Below are 17,155 nucleotides of genomic sequence, written 5' to 3'. Positions count from 1 at the left end.
ATCCATCCCCAAGCAAATGGTCAAGCCAAAGTTGCAAACCAATCCTTGTTAAAAATCATCAAGACTCGGCTTGAAGGGGCAAAGGGAGTATGGCCAGACGAGTTACCAGGTGTTCTATGGGCGTACAAAACGATGGTGAGAACCCGTACAGGAGAAACTCCTTTCAAGTTAGCCTATGGAAGCGAAGTAGTCATACTCGCAGAAGTGCACATGGCCAACCATAGGGTGATGATGTATCAAGGTAAGGATAACGAGGAGCAACTTCATCTAAACCTCAATCTAATAGACGAGGTGAGGACGGACGCAGAACATAGGACGGCCAGGTACAAAAACCTAATGGCTAGGCAGTATGATGCAATGATGAAGCCAAGGCGATTCAACATAGGAGATCTCATCCTGAAAAAGGTCTCTTTGGCAACCAAGAACCCAGCTCATGGGAAATTGGGGCCTAATTGGAAAGGACCCTACAGAGTTATCAACTGTAAAAGGCAAGGATCCTAATACTTAGAAGCCCTGAACGAGAGAAAATTGGAGCATCCTTGGAATGTTGAGCAGCTGAGGAAATACTATCAGTAAAAGTGATAGCCTGGACAAGTATTACAATGGACGAGCTTGGAGCTTGTTTATCTACTTACATTCTACTTATGTTTGATGTTGCTTATGTTTAATGCTGCTACTTTATTATTTATGTTATGGTTATTTATGTTGTGGTTATGGACGAAGTTATGGAGTTTGTACTTATTAAATTCCCTAAAAGGCATTAGCTTGTAAGTATGTGCCTTATTTGTAAATAATATTTATGTTATGTACAAAATGTTGTGTGAATTCCAAATCTCCATACTATTTTCGTTCAAGCTAACCCACAAAGGGGGCTAAAAGTTCAAGACAAATAAATTCTCTAGACGCAAAGATGTAACGTCTATAATTTTTCCTGAGTAAAACAAGGAAAAGTTTAGGCATACTCGTCCAAGTCATGAACGAGGGAAAGCCTTGTAAAGCAATTTCGTCCAAATTAAGGACGAGAATAAAAAAAAAAAAAAAGCCAACTGAAACAATCCAATCTTTGGACGAGTGAAAAGTTAGGCAAAAGAAACTGGATAGAATGTAAAACCAGCTTGCAAGTCTTAGGACGAATGAAGCTAAGGGAAAAATACTACCATCCACAAAGACGAGTTACATGTGACAACAAAAAATTTCACTATGGACGAGCCAAAGCTGGAATTAATATAGATAACAGCATTCGTCCACACAATAATAGAAAATAAACTTTCATTCATTAACTAAAGGGTGGACAACCTACGTCCAAAAACTCTTAATTCAAGCAAACTGAAATGATTGTTTAACACCCCATCCTAAAACCATGGACGAGGCTAATGTATTTGGGTTACATGAAAAGGTCCCAAAACTAAGGACCTAAAGAAAACCAAAAAAGAAAAAGAAAAATACAAGGATCACTAAAAGATTGAAATCTCGTCCTCAAACAGAAGGGGCATTAGTGTTCGGATCGACTTGGGGTAGCTAAGTAGAAGCATCGTCCTCAATATTGATGTCCTCGGAGCCAGTTTGAACAAGAGAGCTGGTAGCTGCAGCTAGGTTGAGTTTGATAAAGCTAAAGTCAACCTCAGGGAAGTTGTCTATAGCGTCCATTTGAAAATCCTCAAAGCCTGCTGCATAATTATGATCCATCAAGTCCGTAAATTCTTTGGACGCCTTGAATTCAGCCATAGCATCTTCTTTGGCCTGGGAGAGAAGAGTACTCAACTCGTCATCCTTTTTTTGAAAATGATCAAGACAAGTATCTTTCTCCACTACATTAGCTTTCAGCTCCTCGATCAAATTTTGATGCTTAGTTCCTTCCTCCTTAGCTTTAGCAGCTACCTTAGCCCATTTTTTACAGTCATCCTTCACCTCTTGAATCCTCGTCTCTAACAAGATCCTCGTCTTATCCAGTCCTGTGGCCTGCCTGGACGCCGCAATAAATTTTGACATGGCCTATAAAATGGTAAAAAAGAAAGGATGGTTAAACGAGGAAAAATTGTTTAAACGCGAAGACAAAGTAGAGATACAAACATACCTTAAAGAGGTCATGAATGCCAGAATGTTCAAACTCCTTTAAGGACATGTTATTGCAAGTGTTTATGTCCTCGTCCAAAATAGCCATTTGAAAACACTCCTAAGCTAAATCTTCATTTTCAATGATATTTGTAGGGGTCTTCTCATAAGGCTGGGATGAGGCAGGCACAGTTGTCTTGGATGGAGGAGTTTTAGACGTATTGGTCTCAATTGGTGTGGACAGTCCACATCGAAAATCTGGACGGACGGCTAGGACGAAGGGAGGCTGGACTTCATTACTTGGGATGACCCATGTTTGGACTTTTTGCCTCGACGACTAGGAAGGCTTCCCAAATCAAAGTTATTTGGTAAGGTTTTCCTTTTGTCCCCAGTCGACGGACGAATTTAAGACTGAACCTCAAGACGACTCCCCTCACCCACAACTTCTTTCCCTTTATTTTCCTTCATTGTTGACATTCCTAAAACAAATAATAGTTGTCACAATAAGTAAAATAGTAAATAGGTCAGAAATATACAACATAGAATATTCAAATAGCCAATAAGTAGAAACTTACTTCTGCATACAGTGACATTGTGAGCAATAGCCTCGTTTGATGGCTCAGGACCAAGCCCCCACTTGGCAAGACTTCGAAGGGTGACTAGAGAGTGAAAACTCCTGTCAATGTGTAGACGAGCCCTGTGGATGCGGTCAAGGTGGAACTTTCTTAAAGACAGATGTTTAACAACTTTAAAACAATAAGTAAACGAAGGTTAGAAATGCAAACAAGAAATAAAATAAAAAGAGAAGTAAAAAGGGGAGGGACATACCTTCAGGACAAAGGTTCCCTAAGTCCCCACTGTAAGGAGCAAAAGGATCCCTGCCAACGTCCACAGGGTTCCCTGCCCAAAAACCAGAGATGAAGATAAACTCCGTCTTCCAATTTCTATCAGATGAGGCTAGGGATTTGATTAACCTATAATCATTACCCCTAGCTGTGAATTGGTAAAAACCATTGGATTGATTTATTTCGGAGGGTTTATAACAATAAAGGAACTCGTCCACAATAAGAGGACGATCCCCACCAAACACTTCCCTCCACAAAATTTGCATAGAGATAACTAATCTCCACGCATTGGGATTAAGCTGACACACACCTAAACCTAGTCTAACCTAAGACCACCTAAGAAATAAGCCTCATAGATGCCTATTCCAAAATGAGGATTGCAGCACCATTCTCCACGGACGGGCAACCTAGGGTTAAACTCGTTCGGGATTTGGTACCAGATTTTAAGATTGTTAAGCCTTTGTTCACTCGTCTTGGAATGAACACCTACTGCACAACTATAAACGATCTCCACCTCGTCTATAGAATCAGATGGAGGGACACTAGATGGGGAACCGACTTGAGAACTAAAAGCCTTTTTAAGTTGTTCCTGGATAACTTCTACAGGGAACCTAGGCACACCAGAAGTGTACCCCTCATCCGTAGAACTCCCCTCACTACTATGACTACTATCACTAGAACCACTATAACTGGTGGTGTTGTGATACTCGTCTATAGCTTTCTCTATAATATTACTAAACGAAGAAAGAATCGTCTCAGACATTTTTTTGAAACTTAAAACCTAAAGACGGGAAAAAGGAGAATACCTGGCTCTAGACGGAAGAGGACTCAAGACGCAAAGGGGCTTTTAGACGAGGCTCTAGACAAGAAATGTCAAGAATGAAATTTTAGAAAATGTGAGAGCGTAGGGGAGGAATTCCACTATTTATAGACAGCCCAATAGGGCACTTGAAACGACACAAACCAATCAGAAGATAATACGTGGCATACTCCTAAAAAAATAAATCGACGCAACCAATAGCCATAAGAATTATAACGCGTGGCACGTCCAGTCACTAACATAAATGCGTTTGATCAAAAAGTGATCTAAGAACATACATTTCCTTAGACGGCCTATGGATTAGGGGGCAATTGATGGTGTCAGAAAATTAACTCCATAATCATCCATTAGGGCCGTCCAAGGAAAGACCAACAAGGGGCCATCCAAGGAAAGACCAACAAGGGCAAACCAAGTGTATCGTTCATCCAAAGCTTCCTTAAAAGGCTCGTCCGTCCTTAGAAGAATTTGGACGGACGAACTTCCTTAAAAAGCTCGTCCGTCCTTAGAAGCATTTGGACAGACAAGCTCTACACTTGAACAAAGGAAATTAGGCCTCTTTGTCACAAATCATTTGCAATGATTCATTATGGAAAATAAAGTCAAGAAACATAACTCCCACGGCGGTTACAGGAGTTAACTCCAAATCCTACAGACTCCTTAATAATAGGGGGAGTTATGAGATGAATAACCACTTACATCGACCTATATAAACACTTTTATTCCCATGAAGAAAGGTAAGTTCATTCTAGACATTACTCCTAGAATCTTGAAATTTCAGATTTCTTGAAGAAAGAAACTAACTTTATCATCGGAGGATTTGTGGCCGGTTACCTCGGTCTCCTCTAACTTTTATCAATTCTTTTTCAGGTCCGACACATCATTGGAATCATTGGAATCCATATCATCCAACCTACTGATTTTCCAAGAAACATCAATAATATTTTGTAATAAATAGTCAAACATGTGCATATATCTACAAAAAAAAAATAAATAAATAATGAATTATTCAATTTTAACAATTACTTGAAATTAAAAAGAAGAAAATGAAAAGTTGAAATCAATTTGGATGGCTGAACAGTCAAATATTTGCATTTAAAACAAATGAATAGTAATATACTGAATAGTAATGAAGTGCAATAACAGGTTTGTCCATGAATTAAATTTAATTATTTTATATAAAATAGAATAGAAAAATCATAAAAGAAATTTTTTTTTATAAGTATGGCTGATGAAGTGGCTTAAGAGGAGTATATTAACATTAAATTCTACGTATCTGCTTTTAGATATATAATAATATATATAGATAGATAAAATAATTATTCACAATTTTTTTCTAACTTTGTTTTGTTTAAAAATGACAAAAATAAGATTTATAAATAAATAAATAAATAAATCCCCTAGTTCTGAAATGTTTCCTACAATGGAGGACAAGAATAGCTTAGTAGTTTCGAAGTGACCATGATAAAGAGAAAATGAAAAAGAATTCAACCAACGGGAATCGTCACTGCTGATTCTCAGAGTCACAGCTAACAATCATCATGAGTGACGTATCATGGTATACATTTGACATTACACCCATTAAAAAAAAATCATCAGTGACGTATCATGGTACTCAGAAGTCAGAACACACATTAAAATATTGTCATGTAAAAGCACTCACACAACACCTATAAGTATAAATAGAATCCGTTCTCTATCTCTTATCTCAAAAAAAAATAATATATAGAACCGTTTCAGACAAAACACAAAACACAGACAGTGAAAGTGAAACAACAAAGATTGTACTAGTGGCAATGGCAAATGTTGGAGAGGAAGTGAGTAACAAGCAAGTGATATTCAAGGACTATGTCACTGGTTTTCCAAAGGAATCAGACATGTACGTGATCACAAGTACCATAAAATTGAAGGTTCCAGAGGGTTCCAATGCTGTTCTTTTGAAGAACCTTTACTTGTCCTGCGATCCCATAATGCGTATCCTAATGCAACCAGTTGTTCCTAGTGATTTCTCCAGTTACACCCCGGGCTCTGTGAGTTCTCTGTTTGATTCCCCAGAAAATTTTATGGGATATGGAATACTGATAATTGTTACTGTTTTTGACTTATTTGAATTGGGGTTGTTTTAATTAAATTTGGAGTGTGTCCATAATATGATAGCATAGCAAGATGATATTTTTAATTCTTATTCTTTTATAGTTGGAAATTGGAAATTTTGGGTTTCAACTGTAGAGTTTTATGTTGTTCATGGTGATTTATTTTTGAAAACTTAAGACAATTGTTCAATTTGACAATTGGATTTTAGAAATTCAAAAAGATGATAGAATCTTTTACTGGCAAAAAATAAAAAAATGATGAGGAAGGAGAGAGAAATGCAGAGTATCCTTCATTGACAGAAGAAGGAAAGCAAAATTTTTGAAGAGGAATATCCTTGTTAGACATTTTAGAGATTACTAATAGATTAACTAATTCTTTGTGAGATAAAAAGAGATTAATGAGATAGCATTCTATATATATATATATATATATATATATATTAAAAGGCAAAGCTAAGAGAAAATCTAATTGAATTCTAAATTATGGTCTAATTTTGCGCTACATGTCTCATCTAATTTTTTAATTTTTGTGGCAAGTAAATTATTAGATGCAAAAACCGAAAAGTCTAAATCCCATTAAATTTTAAATAATATATATATATATATATATATAGTGCTTGCTTGTTTATATTGATGTTGTATAAACAATATTGACCTTGCAATTGTGAACTTCTGTTGGTAAATACTTGCAGCCGTTAAACGGGTATGGGGTGGCTAAAGTTTTGGATTCTGGGCACCCAGACTTCAAGGTAGGTGATTTAGTTTGGGGAGCTAATACTAGATGGGAAGAGTACAGCCTAACCACGGCAACCGAAAGACTAAAAAAGATCAAGCATACCGATATACCCCTTTCCTACTATACGGGCCTTCTTGGTAAGTTCTTTACTCATTCTATAAGTTTTGAATTGATTTCCATTTAACAGAAGATAACTATATTATGCTAATTCCCTTTGGATGTATGCGTGTCTCCAAGAGTAGTTTAAGGATTCTTGTGATTGTGTATTGGGCTTCATGTCAAATTTCCCTATAAATGTGTTTGAATCTTTTGACTTTTTTTCTTTTGTTTACAAAATAGGTATGCCTGGTGTGACTGCTTATGCTGGTTTCCATGAAGTTTGTTCTCCTAAGAAAGGAGAATATGTCTTTGTTTCAGCAGCATCTGGTGCAGTTGGCCAGCTTGTTGGACAATTTGCAAAATTGTTTGGTTGTTATGTTGTTGGAAGTGCTGGAAGCAAAGAAAAGGTATATGTGTACTTTTTAGTTCACCATTACTTCTTTATTTGAATGCTACTTCATTGATTGTGGACTGCACCTGGTGGGATGAACTTACCATTCACATGAAAAAAATCTTCTACTTTTTATTTAATTTAATTTTAATTTTTCTTACCTTTTTTAGTGTGAAAAACTTATGTTTCTTCTGTTGTAAATTAGGTTGATCTACTGAAGAATAAGTTTGGTTTTGATGATGCTTTCAATTATAATGAAGAGCATGACTTGGATGCAGCTTTGAAAAGGTCAGTACAGAGTGTCATTTGCATAATATGAATACAAATTTCTCTGAGATATGATATATTGTGACCAACATTAGGAAATTTATTTGATAAAGAAAAGGAAATTGTGAGGTCACAGATTCAATCGTGTATGACAGCATGAATTGTTTTACTCACTTTCCAAAAAGAACACCCTCCTCCCCCCCCACCCCAGAAAAAAGGAAAAAAAAGAATTTATTAATGTAGAAATTAAATTTTCATATCCAACTATTAAAATCCATCTATTAGAGCCTTAGTAATACCTTGATTTTTAAAATACAGTATTATTGGTTTGTGTCCATCATCAGGTATTTCGCAGAGGGCATTGATATCTACTTTGAGAATGTTGGGGGTAAGATGCTTGATGCAGTGCTCCTAAACATGAGAAACCATGGTCGTGTTGCTGTATGTGGAATGATCTCACAGTATAATCTTGATCAAACTGAAGGCGTGAAAAATTTGATGCACCTCATATTCAAGCGCATCCATGTTACAGGATTTTCAGCTCTTGATTACTATCACCTCTATCCCAAGTTATTAGATACTGTGCTGCCTTATATCAAAGAGGGGAAGATAGTGTATGTGGAAGACATTGCTGAAGGCCTTGAAAGTGGTCCAGCTGCCCTGGTTGGACTCTTTAAGGGTCGCAACAAAGGGAAACAAGTAGTTGTAGTTGCTCGAGAATAATTCAGCCTAGTCTTTTATATATACTTATGTGCAGTGTCTTCCTAGTATAGGTTGCAAAGTAAGTGTTTTGAGGTTTAATTGGTCCAAACTCAATGGTTTGTTGGGTTGAAAAGAATAAAAACATTGTAGGTAATTGTAATTCCCGTTTGTTATGAGTGTATACTCCCTGGAATAGATGAAAGGGAAGAGAATTTGTAATGTGGCAGTAATGCTTTGGTGTATGTATTTCCTTGTAACTTTTGTTTTATGGTTGTGAAGAGGAGAAGACACTGCAATTTACTTACTGTTGTCCTTGAGGAAATAATTATTAGCATCATTCAGGTTGCTCCATATCTCTAACTAGACGCAGGTTGCAGTTACCTTAACTGATAAAATTTGTTGTCATCGAATAAGAGATTTGAGGTTCAAACTCCACTTACATAAAAAGTTGGTTGAGATTTGAGGTTTAATCATCATAGAGTGCACGTCATATATATATATTTTTTTTTGGAGAAAGCACATCATAACTTGAAGTTCTATTGTATTTATTAAAAAAAACAAATGATGACAATACTAATAATTAGTCCAGAGCTTTCATTTATTTTGGTTTTATTATTTGTTTGGGGAAGTAGAGGTAAGTTGGCACAAAATTCATTTCATTGTCCTCCTTTTTCCGCTCTTAATGTCTCTTTATGTAAAACTAGTGTGTAGCCCAATGCATATGCACGGGTATAATTAAAAATTTTAGAAGAAGTCCAAATTATACATAGTATTAATTTATATTTTTTTTAAATCACACATTTCTAAAATATGTAATGGCTTCTCATATTATATTAAACTAGTGTTTAACCCGCGCAATGCGCGGGATCATTTTCCATATTAATGATCTTTGCATCCAACATAACCTTAGTTCTCATACTTTCACTACATACATTTAAACCTAAATAATTTTGTATATTTAAACATATAGTATCTAATATTCCCTAAAATTTTTAAACATTAGTCTCTTCAAATCACTTCATGTATTTACTTCCATTCTCCAAGAGACCACTTGGACTAACTTATGATATGAGCAACCACCACTGTTATAATTATTCATTGCAATCAAATGAGTTCAAATGAGGGGAATTCTCTAGAATACCTGAATTTTGCATGCAAATATGCAATATCTTCAAAACCATCCAATATCACATAATAATAATAACAATTTATTATAGTGGAAATCATATAGAAAATAGGGAAAATATATCCAACTAAATTGGTATACCATCATTGTCTAAACATTTGGGACTAAATCTTCAAAGTCGAGTCAATACATTGAGGAGGATATTAAGCTAATCCAAAATATCACTATAAGAAGCAGTTATAGCACCGAATTTGTCAGGAGTTTGATGAAACCTAATACAAAAAATGAACACAATAATTACATAATGGCAAGATGATAGGCCTATGATTTAGATTATATATAGACCATCAAGAAAATATATTCAATTGCAGGTCTATTTTGTCACGAATCTGTAATAGGAGAAATGAATATATGTTGATAGTTGATAATTAATATATATATATTTAAAAGGCCTTTGCAAAACTTTTTTTTTTTTTTTTAACAAAACAATAGTGGTATTTATTAAGAACTTATAAAACTTGTACATCAGTAACTGTTAATTGAATCTGAAATACATTCAAGAGTATCATACCAAGATTTGAGTATACTGTATTGCCTCAAAAGAATGCAATGCACCTGAAAGCATGACAAAGAGTTAAAGCATATTAGGTTCACTCATCAAAAAGCATATTAAGTTCTTGAATGACAGAGCTATCTTCATACTCAACCTCCAGGTCTCATATTGACAAATGCTTGGCAAATTCCAAGGCTTTACATATCCCAACAACTAGCATTTCCAATCAATCATTACCAGTATCCAACAAATCCAGTGATCCGTAAATAATGCTCATATACCAAACAAAAAATCCTTTCCATTTTTTTCTTTTTATTTTGTTTTGTTTTGTGGTTCTATATATCAAACAAAGCTAAGATATACAAAAATGGTCCTCCAAAAGGCCAACATCACTCAGCTAATCTAATACTCTTTTCTTTCTTCTTTTAAGCAATTTGATGGTTTTTGAACCTTGATTTCTTGAGTTATTTGGCTTAGACAATCATAAAACTACAAAGATTGCAGGAAGAGATTGGCTCGCAGATTAACTGTCTAAAGAGAATCAAAAAGAGGACAATTGAAAAAAAAAAAAAAAAAGCGCACACACACACACGCATTTCTTAAATTTATTCCTGGATTATGGCTTGCGTAGAACACTCTGTAGTGGAATGCTCTATGGTTTTGGCTTTCAAGAATCTGCCCTTTACTAATCTCACTAACAATTTGCAAAGGTCATTTTATTTTTAAAACATTTACTAAAACTTACATAAAAGCTTGAAACGCACCAATCTAAAACTTACATAACAATTTCAAACACCAAATTTGCTATTCCTAGGAACCACAATGAATCGCACCGAACTAAACTTTTATGACAATATTAGTTATAGTCCTTGAGGTATGTATCATAATTTGTGTGAGGGTATGAAGGAGCATATAAAAAGTTAAAATAAAAGAAATATCTCTTAATGTTTTTGTCGATTAAACCCAATTTATCACCACTTTTAACCCCATTCCTCCCATTCTCTTTCAGGTATTACAGAAAGTATTGGAAAACTTTAGCCTACAATATTCTCATAAACTAAACATAATTTCACAAATGATGATTTAAAAATAAAATACATAGGAAATCCTTATATTGCCTAATTGTGCTAAGTGCTAACAAATCCTAGATTGTACAATGACTTAAAACAATATACGAAAGCGATCACAATATAATGCACACGCAATGAACATGATAAATCAATTCTAACATTTGTGAAATCACCCAACAGGAAAAACTCAGATTTGTGTAAAATCAAGTCTTGATAGTCACAAATTTACAATCAATATTGTGGCATCCAAATAAAACCCATGATGATAAAACTTTCAATTGTTCATTACATACTAAAAGCATATTAAAAAAAATCAAAACAACATTGTAGCGATAGAAGTCCTAACTGCTAACTTGAAGTAAAAGAAGAGGACTGTTTCCATCAATTCTGTTTTTTCTCATTTACATTGGTAAAATAGAGAATTTGAGTACTTGAATCAGTAGACAACTTCCACAGTAAAATAAAATCATTTAAATAAAAATCCTGAGCTATTTAATATAATATATAAAGCCATAGTTGGTTAGTTTAGCAAGTACAACTTTCTAACATGAGTAATAAAAAGTTTAGCATAGTGCATTCTCATCATTCCTTCTAATAATTAATTATGCTTTTCCAAAAATGAAGGAAAGCCAATGAAAGAAAAGATTCCCCACATTTTTTTTCATTCCAAGAACTTACAGGTGGTTCTTAAGGAGGGAAATTCTTCTAATTCTAGGCCTGAAAGATTTGCTTCAGATGTTTCTAGTGCCAGCCTTTGGATTTGCTTGAAACAAAGATGGGTTGGCAACACTAACTCTACTTTCACCACTTCTATCTCCTTCTGCTTCATGGAAACTGGATATTACTGAAAATAGTGGCTTTTGTGTGAAATATACAATTTTAAGAAAACCGCAACACAATCCAAATTAATTAAGAAAACTGCAACACATTCCAAATTAATTAAGAGAATACAACACTTTGTACAGAAGCCTCGACACAGAGTCCATTACAGAAACAAAAAACCAATAATTAAAGATGTATAACATAACCAAAAAAAAAAAAAAACTAAACTAAAATTTTAAAAGAAAGCTTATTTGATCCAAAAGACATCTTTAAGATTTCTGTTTTGAACACTTTAGGGTGAATCTTTTTTAGTAATTTCTGTAATCTATACAAATATAAGACGATGTTTTAAATAATTTTTAATGCATTTAAGGCCGATTGACAACCATAATCAAACACATTCAAGGCAATTCATCAAATGACAAAACACCAGACTCTTACTTTTTAATTAGCACACGTTGTTGCTTATAATAGTATAAAGATAAATTTTAATCGAGAGCCAAGCTAGTTAGCGCAATTAAATCTTCAAATTGCTTCCAAAACAAATCATGAACTTATGAAAATTATTCTATAAAAAAAATGCCAATTAGAAAATTTCATAACTGTGGTGCTTCCTGGCTTCACTTCAAACTTGTTTTTGCCAAAAATCTTCAGTTGGGCTTTAGCATTTTCTGTTAAAAATCCACTTTGTTCTTCAAAAATTTCTTCTAATGCAATGTGCTCCCATCAAACCAAAATATTTCAAAGATTTTAAAAATTAAAAACAGAACTTTACAAGTAACTATTTCGGCAATCTGACTATGTGTGAAGATTGATTTTTCTTTCTCTACTTTAAAATCTCAAATCTCTAAGTCATTATTCTAAAAGCCTTAAATTTTTCCTGTTTGATACTAAAACAGTTTTTAACAGCAACTGCAGTTCTACCTTTCAACAGAAACTGCCATAGAATGGTTGCAGACAAAAAAAAAAAAAAGTAAGAAGAAAGAAAAGAAAAACCAAATAGAATTCAGAGAATAAGAGGAAAGAAAGAAGAGCACAATAGCAATAACAAAAAAAGGAATATACAAATCTGAAAAATAAGAATTAGAACGAATTTTTTTTTTCCTTAGAACTTTAAGTCTCTCATTCCGATGTGCCCCTTATGAACTGTTTCTCTTTGCGATTGTGGTTCCGGTGGTCTAAGTTTGGCGATGGAATGAATGGTAGAGGAAAAACTGATGGTTATGGCCAGCCTTACATATTGGCGCCCTATGAACTCTGTCTCTCATATCTCTGTATCTCAAGCCTTTCAAGTTTTGATTGCATTTTAAGTTTCGAACTCAAATAACTAAATCTAAAGCAATCCAACCAAAAAATTCAAACCTAAATCATATTCAATCCCTAGATTTGAAAAAGAAAAGGAAAAAAGCAAAAACAAAAACAAAAACTTTACTGATTATGGGTATACGGCAAAAAAACCTAAAATAAATATCAATGCAACATTCAATCCTATACTTATTTAATCCCAACGATTTGGTTAAGATTAGAAACAGAAGTACCCAAACTAAAACCAACATTTTTTTAGTGATTTCTGTAATCTAAAAAAAAAAAATTCCGTTTCTTTATAGTGAAAAACCCAAAAAAAAAAAAAAAAAAAAAACAAAACAAAACAAAACCTAGTGTAATCCAAATACCCTAATAAATTCAATCCAACCAATCTCATACCCAGATCTAAGAAAGAAAGGAAAAAAAAAACCTTACCAATGGTAGTTCCGACGATCCGATGGTAACGTGTTAATGGCACTTAGTTTTCTCTTCCTCAATCTCTACTCCTGTGCGCCTTATGGACTGTCTCTCTCTATCTCTGTATCTCTCAATCTGATGGTAACGGTGTTGATGGCTTTCTGTAGGTGTGCGTTTGAGTGAATGAAGCCACCGCCTGATATTTTAAACCATGTCTCTCTGTTTCTCATATTCACTCTGTTTCTCGGGCTCTCTCTGTCTTTCAATTTAACCGTGTTCTGCTTTAGACCGTGTGGAAAACACAGTAAACGTACGGATTAATTTGAGGCCCTCAAACGGTGTAACTATCGGGCAATTTGCCTTTAAAGTGTATACGTGGCAGCATTTTGGAGGCCTTTTTTCTTAACGTGGCAGCACTTCCGTAAAGGCTTCTGTTATTATATATAGTATTAGATTAGATTAGATTAGATCATATATATATATATATATATGATTTAGAATTTAATTCGTTTTAGACTCTTCAGTTTTTGCACCCAATAATTCACTTGTCACAAAAATAAAATACTTAGATAGACATGTGGCCAAAAATTGGATTTCAATTGAAATCAAATTTAGTTACTAATTAGATTTGGACTCTTCGATTTTTACACTCAATAATTTACTTAGCACAAAATTAGAAATTAAATAGGACATATGACATAAAATTGAGAATCCCATTAAAATCTAATTGAATTTTCTCTCAATTTTGTGTGTGTGTATATATATATTTGCTCTATTTTACTTCTAGGTAATCATATATAATTTAATTGACTAATTTGCTATACCGATTCATTTATGCATAGAAAAAATTGATTGGTATATTATACTTCAACAATATTACTATTTAGGCTTTCTGAAAAGGAGACAATAATATGTACATTTTGTTTATTTGATTTTAAGTTATTAATTAATTAAATATTAGTTTTAAATTGATCCTCCCTTTAAAACTCAAGTTATCAGTAATTTATATTGTTATTTTTTTTTTAAGTCACAATTTCTATTACTCTAAATGGTAAGATATTTATAATTCAAATCTATAAAAAAAATATACAAATGGAAATTGTGGGGCCCGGCCCAGAAATAATGGGCTATTCCAAATTCAGGCCCGTCCGAGGAGCGCCCTGTCCGAAGAGAAACCACGTATGAAGCATTACTCAATCCCAATAAACGCCAAGGAAACCTGTCCGAGGAGTAACTCCTCCTCGGACATCAAGAAGCCCAGACGAGGAACTCTCCCCAGCCACTTCAGTTCATCCTCCTAACATATAAAATGAATAAAATCCAAAATATCCCATGGAGAGCTACCACCACATTAATTGCGCCCCAACCACCCTCTTGGCCGCATTAATGAGGAAATGACCCCTGAACAGTACCGTCTTGGCCTCTGCAACTCACATGGGGAGAGATGAAGGCGTCTGATGGGACAGCCACTCAAGTAGGTGCTTAGATAGTCAACAAGTGTAGGGTTGAGATGAGAGAAGGGAACTATATAATGTAGTGGAGTCCCTTAGAGAGGAGGATGAAAAATTCTGTATGAGGAACTAAAGAAATAAACTTATACGTGAGAGATCCATTCTGGTGTTTTTATTTTCTGCAACAATGCTGTCCATGTATCAGACCGAATAGACTCGCTGAGACCAAGTTCTTCAACCCATCCTCTACAAATATTTATTGTGGGTTGCACTTTGGGCCAGGGCCTGATCAATCGAATTTGGGCCAGGAAAATCGTGCAACTACAGAAATAATTAACTTTTTATAGTAAAATATTTTAATATATAGCCTTGCTTTATAGTTTCAGTTATCTATATAAATTAACTATAGTATCAAATCATTAATATTAAAATCCTTACCCAAAAAAAAAAAAAAGAAAAGAAATAGAAAGCACCTTCACAGAGTGCCGGTTAATGCCTAGTTAATTTAATTGAATTGGTTGGCAAACGTGAGTTCCAGACTTCTAGTTACTCAATTGATAAAATTATTAATAGTTAAATAAGAGATTTGGGTTTTATCCATGTGGACACCAAAAATAAATTTATGTCTTGGACGCCTTGTTTCCATTAAAAGGGACACAAAAATTTTAGTTGTCATTTACACCTATTTACTTTTTTGTTTCCTTTATGTTAGAAATACTGAATGATTGTATTGTATTTCATAAATCAAAGAATATACATCAGTGTCTTAATATAGGAGACCTATGTGTGCGGTACAAGTAAAGTGTAGTACAAGTACAAGTGTGCTATACAAGTAACCTAGTTGGGCCTAAAGCCCATAACATAATATACGTTAACAGCCCCCCTCAAACTCAAGGTGGATGTGAGACCAGCTTGAGGTTGTCAACCAAATCACGATTGCGTCCCTTAGGAAGTGACTTGGTGAAGATATCTGCAAGTTGATCTTTGGAGGAGACGGAGAAAAGCTTGAGAGCACCATGGACAAGAAAAATAATGGATAAAATGACAATCAATCTCGATGTGTTTAGTCCGTTCATGGAAGACATCATTGTGAGCAATATGAATGGCACTCTGGTTGTCACAATAAAGGGGAGTAGCAGAGGATGTGGACACACCTAAATCCTTAAGAAGCCATCGTAGCCAAAGGAGCTCAGATGTGGTATCAGCAAGGGCACGATATTCTGCTTCAGTACTAGAGCGGGCCACAAAGGTTTGTTTCTTACTTCGCCAAGAAATCAAAGAAGAACCAAGGAGAAAGCAATAACCTGTAGTGGACCTGCGATCAGTGGGATCTCCTGCCCAATCAGCATCAGAGAATGCACAGAGTACAAGAGGAGACTGAGCTGAGTAGAAAAGGCCATGGAAGAGGGTGCCCTTCAGGTATCGAAGAATGCTCAGAACAGCAGCATAGTGAGTTGATCGTGGAGCAGACAGATACTGGCTCACCTGATGAACAGCATAGGAGATATTTGGACGAGTAACTGTGAGATAAACTAGGCTGCCAACCAATCGTCTGTAAAGAGAGGGATTAGACAATGGTTTCCCCCTTGAGGGAGTCAGATGCGCATTAAGCTCAACTGGAGTGTCAACAGTTGAGATAAGATAGACAAAAGACACAGGGTACGGGGAAGGAGTGAGTGTGAAGACAAGACTTACAACACTAGCACTTACAAAAGGACCTAACCTTTGTAAGTTGTAGCGAGACTTATAAACTGAAAACTCATTTACTAACTGACTGATATGGTACTTTAGACCACTTATCTTTCTTTCTTTTCTTTTTCTTTTTTATTTTTTTGAGATAATATAGACAGAAGAGATTAAGAAAGTTTAGTTGTCATTTTCAACTAATTTGCTATGTCAGGATTAAAAAATTTACAAGGCAACTTTCCAAACTGTTGTCATCCCACTAACATCAAAAATGGCGTGTCATTGAAAATTTGGCTGTTTCAATTTTGGGAATGGGTGGATTATGCGAGTTAATTTTAGTACGTGTTATATTCTAAATTTTAAATTTATTTTACAATTTACAGATAAATTTAGATTGTATTTTCTCCAAATCCTATATACCATTGAAGAAATCATAGCAATTGACCAATTTTCTCATAAGTCAAAGTACACATGTTTTGAACTATCAATACATTCTAACATTTTCCTAAAAAAGGGGGGGGGGGGGGGGGGGAGTTGTTAGTGCAACATCCATGTCACTACCCACTATATATGCTTACGAATATGTTGAAAATATCATTTATTTTTCATATTAACATTTGTAAATCATAAAGTTAACAAAAAAAATTTAATTTAATATGAGAAAACGATATAAAAGAGATTATAGATACATATATAACGGTGTTGTATCAGGTCTTGGTGGTT

General features: G+C 34.6%; 1 protein-coding gene across 1 annotated transcript; it reads left to right on the top strand.

The window, feature by feature from the left end:
- The first annotated feature begins 5,453 nt into the window (after positions 1 to 5,453).
- LOC115965884 (2-alkenal reductase (NADP(+)-dependent)-like) lies at positions 5,454 to 8,391 on the top strand. The gene is made up of 5 exons (XM_031085179.1): positions 5,454 to 5,744; positions 6,500 to 6,680; positions 6,883 to 7,049; positions 7,239 to 7,321; positions 7,645 to 8,391. The coding sequence occupies exons 1-5, from the start codon at positions 5,511 to 5,513 to the stop codon at positions 8,021 to 8,023; spliced, it is 1,044 nt and encodes a 347-aa protein (XP_030941039.1). The 5' UTR covers positions 5,454 to 5,510; the 3' UTR covers positions 8,024 to 8,391.
- Positions 8,392 to 17,155: the final 8,764 nt, after the last annotated feature.

Source organism: Quercus lobata, chromosome 10, assembly GCF_001633185.2.
Source record: "Quercus lobata isolate SW786 chromosome 10, ValleyOak3.0 Primary Assembly, whole genome shotgun sequence".
NCBI classification, from domain to species: Eukaryota; Viridiplantae; Streptophyta; class Magnoliopsida; order Fagales; family Fagaceae; genus Quercus; species Quercus lobata.
The sequence above is the reverse complement of the archived record's forward strand: the minus strand, read 5'-3'. Positions and strand labels throughout refer to the sequence as shown.

Bases quoted from the DNA above. Each gene is read 5' to 3' on its own strand.
- LOC115965884 (XM_031085179.1), top strand. From the start codon at position 5,511: ATGGCAAATGTTGGAGAGGAAGTGAGTAACAAGCAAGTGATATTCAAG. The intron at 7,050-7,238 runs GTATATGTGTAC...GTTGTAAATTAG, and splicing joins GTGCTGGAAGCAAAGAAAAG to GTTGATCTACTGAAGAATAA. The intron at 7,322-7,644 runs GTCAGTACAGAG...GTCCATCATCAG, and splicing joins TTGGATGCAGCTTTGAAAAG to GTATTTCGCAGAGGGCATTG.